Source organism: Nansenia antarctica (assembly GCF_963989245.1).
Source record: "Nansenia antarctica genome assembly, chromosome: 20".
Taxonomy (NCBI): domain Eukaryota; kingdom Metazoa; phylum Chordata; class Actinopteri; order Argentiniformes; family Microstomatidae; genus Nansenia; species Nansenia antarctica.
The window spans coordinates 19,865,464-19,872,107 of NC_137693.1; the positions used below are offsets into that span (position 1 = coordinate 19,865,464).

The window sequence follows — 6,644 nt, forward strand, 5'->3', positions numbered from 1 at the left end:
TGGCAGTGTTAGAGACCAGTATGGTAGAATGAGAGAGGGTTAGGGTTAGGGTTCTCCTCTGGCTCAGCTGACCGACTCTCAGGCTCTGGTGACCCAACTATGTTTGTGAACACATGTCTCAGTCAGCACTCAACTCTATATATAACACACACAGACTCACAGACACACAGACTCACAGACACACACACACACACACACACACACACACACACTGGAACTTGATCTTTCAACCAAGCACACGTGAAGAAAGAAGTCAGAAAATGGTTCCCTTCTTAATCTTCAGGTACTCATACAACAGTATAAACTACACGCCACACCTATTCTATGGCGAAGGTTCTTTTGTTTTGGTGGGGTTTGATGTGTTTAAATTGATTGTACAGCGTTAATTTGATTATGTTATGTGTGTCTTCGACCTTTCTCTACACCTCCAGGAAAGAAAATGTGTACTGAACAATAACATAATGGTATGTTTTTACTTTACATAAAGTCCTGCAATATGACAGAATGTGTTTTCTCGTTTACTCAATTGAATGTCCTTGTTTATGTTTTGGCCAATACAGGGCTGGCTACCTGGACATAGATTAAGTCTAATACTTTAGTCCAGGACTAGGCTTAATCTATGTTCAGGAAACCCGCACCATAATGATTAGAACACCTGTGTAACATACAGTGTGTCTGTAGAAACCATGAAACAGGTCATGTGCAATACTACAGTTTCATTAACTTTTATAATTATGGTGCAATGGGTAGTTATAATGATCTCTCTCCCTCTCTCCCTCCCTCTCTCTCTCTCCCTCTCTCTCTCTCTCTCCGCTCAGAGTTCTCGTCGCTCTCGTCCATCTGGTGTGCCTCTGCACCGTCACTGTGAGAGCTGCTACAGCCGCTGTTGCAGAGCCCCAGTGGAGGTCTCTGTGTCCTGTGTGATCATCCCCTGTCGCCTGCAGTGTGGCGTCCGTTTCCACCTGTGCAAAGAGCAGGAGCATGCGCTGCTCTGCCCCAACGAGAGGGTTCCGTGCCTCAACGGAGACTACGGGTGCCCTGATGTAATGCCCCGGTCATGCCAAGCCTCTCACCTACAGGTCTGTCCCGCGAGCGTCGTGTGCTGCTCCATGGAGTGGATACGTTGGCCGGCAGACACCTCATGCACGTATGCACACAGCCCCCTGCAGGAGAACGTACTGGAAGAGGTAACAGGACAGGAGAAGGCACTGGACTTGGCCATGGCTCAGGATGACCAGAGACAGCTTTATGCCCGCATGAAAATGATGCCCCTGTATCCAGAGCTGATGGAGAAGGAAAAGGAGAAAGAGGAGGAGAGAGAAAAAGGGACACACAATGGAGGTGAACTTTTGGGCTAGATTCAAAGAGCTCGTTTTTCGCCAGAGTTAAAATACAATACAAAATCAACATTACAATGAATTGCTCCTATACTTGGCCTCTACTGTTCACACTCATTTCCCTCCCTCCTTTCTTTCTCTTTCCTCTCCTTTCCTCCTTTCTATGCCCTCCAGGCCTCCAACAGACAGATCCCTCACCCACTTCGGGGGAGAACAGTGTGCGGGGAGAAGGAGAGAAGAACGGAGAGGAGGAAGGGAGCGGCGAAGGCATCAGCGCAGAGAAATACAACAGGTGGGAGAAGATGTTCAGCATGGAGAAAGGGGGCTGCGAAAACGCCTCCAAACAGGCGAAGGAGGGAGAGGGGAAGAAAGGGAGAGAGGAGAGGACGGGGAGAGAAGGGAAAGAGGGAAGAGAGGAGGAGGAGGGGGGCGGTTCAGAGAGTAGACACCCAGAGACAGGTGGAGCAGTCTCTGGGCTGGCACCATGGCATGACGGGGTGCTGGAACGCCTGGCTGAACAGGTCAGCGGCAAGGAGTTCAACATGTACCTGGTGCACCACGGACGCATGCTACTCAACTTCGGACAGATCCAGGCCTGCACGCCGAGGGAGAAAGACTTCGTCTATGGAAGCCTGGAGCCCATCCCCGTCCAGACCCTGCACAGCTTTAAGGTGACGATGTTTAAAGGGTTAGGGTTAAAGGGAGCTGCTTGGTCCTGTGGTGTTAATTTTGTGTCATAATTGACCTGTCGCTAAGCCACGCCCCGAAATAGAAATTGTCCAATCATATCACAGCAAGAGTAACTACAGGCAGTACATTTGGACAAACAACTCGCTAATATCTGATGGTGAAAAGCTTCTAGACAAAATATTCTTGTCATCTTTAAAAAAAAACATTACTTTGCTGTGGTAAATCAGAAATCAGACATTTGCCAACTCCCGCCATTGTTAGTCATTGAATGTCATTCAGTCACGGTCGGTCAGTGAAGCTTTGTTTGTTTGTCCGAGTTTTCAAAGGGGCCGTGGCTTAGCGATAGGTCCATTGCAACATATCCTAAATGAAACGCACACACAAAGATTTTGGCTAATGTCTACCTTGGCCCAAGGCACTACTTTTTTTTCCAATTCATCATTCTTTCTTAGGTGAAGCCAAAGGCAATTTCCCATCTTTTACAATAAAGATCCTATACTATTCTACTCTATTTTTGTCACTGTCTCCTCCAAGGTACCTACCAGCTACCATGATAAGACACGTACCCACCAGTTCGACAGGTCCATCAAAAAGGTGACCGAGGAGCGTGGCGTGGACACGTCAGACCTGGGCGCCGTGGAGGAGGACTGGATGAGTGACGAGGCCTTCACCACTCTACTGGGCTACGCAGAGAAAGAGGTCATGGGTCACAAGGTCAGTGAGAGGTTATTAATTTTTCTCACAATTCTTTGTAACGATTCGTTTTTGCAATTGCAGTAAAATTCTGATATTTCAGATTTGATTTGATTTGATTTAAGGATCCCTATTAGAAGCACACAGATGTACCTCTAGTCTTCCTGGGGTCCTGAACATACAAAATACAGACATACAGACATAATAAATGTACAATCGACAAAAGGTAAAAAGACACTCAGTCAAGCTAAGTGTCTATAGTAAAGACATAGAGTATGAGACTATAACTGACAATAGACATATCGATTGTAAGCAATACGGACATGTGGTATATTCAGGTACAATCAGATACTTGGACATGGACCAAACTTGGACCAAATGAAAGTGTGATTACAATCACTATAGTGATAGTTTAACCCTGACCTGTTGCTGTAATATGACTGTAATGTGTAATGTGATCCCATTAAAATAACCTTTACCGTGACATCACACAGAAATTGTTATATGGACAGGAACAATACAAAGAAGTTAATACCACCGCCACCTCCTTCTATATGTTATAGTATTGTAAATAACTGTGACTTCTCACATCACAAATTACAACAGTTGGACGTTCTCCAATCATGATAAAGCAGTAGTAGTGATGTGTGCACTCTGTCTAGACGAGCATATACCAAATACGGCTAGATAGAGTGCAAGGACGCATTTCGCTGCCACTGTCTGTTGCTTGGTGGAGCTTTACTGTTGCTGTCACTGTCACAGTTTCAAGCTCTTGCTGAGAGACATACAGTGCGAGTCTATGATTTGTTCTTGCAATTGAGTTGACCCTCCCTTTTGCCCATTGCTGACCCCTCCCTGTCCCTAGCTCTTTAGCTGTCTAGTTTTAGGTTTTGTAGTTTTAGTTTAGTTTTAGACTATCTTAGACTGTTTTAGACTAGTTTTAGTTTTAGACTATGTAGTTTTAGTTTAGTTTTAGACTATGTAGGCCAGGTTTTGTATTGTATTTGTTTGTGGTGGATGTTGTTGTTGTATGCCTGTGAACAGGTCACACTTGAAAATGAGCCCTTGGGGCTCAATGTGTTTTTACCTGTATAAATAAAGGTTAAATAAATGTAAAAAAAAAAACAGATCAGTGAGCTGGTGGGGATAGACGGGCTGCTGGTGGAGGAGGGCACGCAGACGCACACCTTTCGGACAGCGCCGTTCAGGCCAGAGACAACGCTGGCAGACGTGACGGCGGACAGGCCCCTGAAGCTCCTCCTCCTGCTGGAGACAGACAGAGTGAGCTCCAGAAACACCCCGGCCAGCTCCGCCTTCACCTTCCAGTGTGGACACACCTTCCAACGCAGAGAGTACCCCAAACACTTCAGGTGATTTCCCTTACTTGGGTCCGTTTCAGTCCATAGTACTGTTACCTACCTTTCCCCCCTGTGTTCACAGACTTTAAAAAACAGGTAAAAAAAAAAAGGTCATTCAGGTAGGTCACCTATTTCTCCTACTAGACTACTCTGTTCACAGGTTTTGAAAAGATTGGGCTGATGAAGTCATCATCACCATCACCAAAAATCTGTCCCAAAATGTTATAATGGCCAAATCATCTTAAATTCTCTGTAAACATTATAATACTTGATGTAAATGGTTTGAGCATGACATTTCAAACATGGTCATTTAGGGTCCATTGACGTCCATTGGTTTTTGGTTAAAAATGTGAACAATTAGCCCATATAAACAGTACCAAAGTGAGGTTTGAAGTCTGTCCATGTCCATTGACTGCTATCAGGGTAAGGAACCAAATATGTGATTTGGGTGAACTACCATGAGATATATTTTCACTGTATTGTACTTGAAAGTGTGCTGAGTTATCATTCATATGATTCAGGAACGTGCACGCAGACATCCAGACGTGTGTGAGTGGTTGGTTTGAGCAAAGGTGTCCCTTGGCCTACCTGGGTTGTACCCACATCCAGAGGAGGTTCCAGCCCTCCACACACACAGCCACAGTCACCTACAAGTGAGCAACACTGAAAATCACTACTTCCAAAAAATAATTTGTGACAGCAGCTGGTGAAACCAGGAACAAGTCGCCAACCAAATCAAAATGTTCTGACTTTTATTCTGAAAGATGTAAATACATTTCAGCGTTGTTGAAAATCAATGACACACTCGCTAGTCAAGCCAAAATATTGCGATGCAATGGATTCGGTGAGTAATCCCCACTACTCTACACTAACTAGGTAGTAGTGGGGATTACTCACCGAATCCATTGCATTGCAATGTTTTGGCTTGACTAGCAACTATGTGTCATTGATTTTGAACAACGCTGAAATAGTTAACATTTTCAGAATAAAAGTCTGAACGGTCCGTCGGTTGGCGACTTGTTCCTGGTTTCACCAGCTGCTGTCACATTTTAAGATTGTGAAAAACACTTTATTTTAAAATAATGATATGAAATAATGATATGGAGTTTGGTACAGTGACTCTCCAATGCATAACGATAACAGACCCTTACTTTGTTTTCATACCACCGTCCCCTCCAGCCAGGAAATGAGCCTCTTCAACCTGCGACCGTGCCTCCCTGCCTCTCTAGGGGAGGGGGCGCAACCCATCAGGAACCCACAAGAGCCCCTCACAACCCACAGGAAGAGGGGGGGAGGAGGGGGGGACTTGCTGAGTGCTCTGCCCTATGAGGTGCTGTGCCACATGGTGAGCTTCCTGGACAGCCTGTCCCTGTCCCAGCTGGCCCTGGTGTCCCGCCTCATGAGGGAGGTGTGTTCCTCTCTGCTACAGGAGAGGGGGATGGTCACCCTACACTGGGAGAAAAAGACCTACTCACATGGGGGGGAGCCAAAGTGGAGAGCCAAACCAGTAAGACCCCTGGACATTACCACGACAACGGTCTTTGCCCGAGTTTGTTACAGTATTGTAATTCTATGACATGCACTGTGACCTGCTCTCTCTCCTCTCCTGCTCTACTCCCCTCCTCCATTCTCTCTCCTCTCTTTCCCTCCCCTCCCCTCCTCTCTCATCCCCCTCTCCTCACTCTCTCTCTCTCTCTCTACAGGTGTGGAAGTTCAGCCACCTGTTCTCCACGGTAGAGGCGTGGCGTTTCGCAGACGTCCCCTCTATGTCAGATCATCTGAGAGTGTGCCCCTACTACCAGACCTCTGCCAGGGTCGAGGCTGTGGCTCTACCCAGCATGAGTGAGAGCCAGGGGGGCAGCCTGGAGAGAGAGAGCCTGGTCACTCAGTTCACGGGGAACAGATAACAGATCAAGTGCAAAGAAATGTCCTCTCTGTACCACTACCCCATAGCATAGGCTAACCAAGCCACATGCTAAATGGCATATTGTGAGCTTAGAATTATAAGGTTCTATCTCTCCATTTAGGGTAGTTCAGAGATATTGAGCGTCAAAGTTTTTACATTCCATTATGTTTTGTGAGATAGAACCTTTGTATTTGATGAATTACTAACTCAAAAATGTCAACATTTAAAAAAAAAACACCACACAGGCATTAATAAACACCTAATGGATCAGATTATGTAAAAACAAAAACTCAATTTTGACAAAAATTGAGATAGAACCTTATAATTCTAACGTCACGATATACTGTATATCTAGAATAAAACAAACTGTATGTTGCAATGTCCCTTACTTACTTATTTAGGCTTCGTCACCAGGTGGCTCAAAAAGCCTTCACAACGTCCATGGCTTCTTCTTCTCTTGGGGTATATTGGATGCTTATTTCCAGGTGAGCCCTAACCTAGTCTCGAGCACAGCTTTGGTAGTGTGTCACCAGGTCATCTTTGGTCTTTCTTTCTTCCTCTTCCCCTCTGGAGTCCAGGACAGAGCCTCTTTAGTGATTGAATGTGATGGTTTTCTTAGGATGTTGTCCAATCCATTTCCATTCTTTTCTTTGCCAGGTC

The 6,644-nt window shown here is 45.5% G+C and overlaps 1 protein-coding gene across 1 annotated transcript in view; it reads left to right on the plus strand.

Moving 5' to 3' along the window:
- LOC308174434 (F-box only protein 40-like) overlaps positions 1 to 5,985 on the plus strand; it is a gene marked incomplete at both ends in the record, with an annotated part of 8,993 nt that extends 3,008 nt beyond the window's left edge. Inside the window, 7 exons of the mRNA XM_080549513.1 lie at positions 819 to 1,341; positions 1,797 to 2,008; positions 2,562 to 2,741; positions 3,849 to 4,090; positions 4,600 to 4,731; positions 5,258 to 5,585; positions 5,782 to 5,985. Of these exons, the coding sequence (XP_080405639.1) occupies positions 819 to 1,341; positions 1,797 to 2,008; positions 2,562 to 2,741; positions 3,849 to 4,090; positions 4,600 to 4,731; positions 5,258 to 5,585; positions 5,782 to 5,985 (1,821 nt within the window). The remainder of the gene's footprint in view (positions 1 to 818; positions 1,342 to 1,796; positions 2,009 to 2,561; positions 2,742 to 3,848; positions 4,091 to 4,599; positions 4,732 to 5,257; positions 5,586 to 5,781) is intronic.
- Between the last annotated feature and the right edge of the window lie 659 nt (positions 5,986 to 6,644).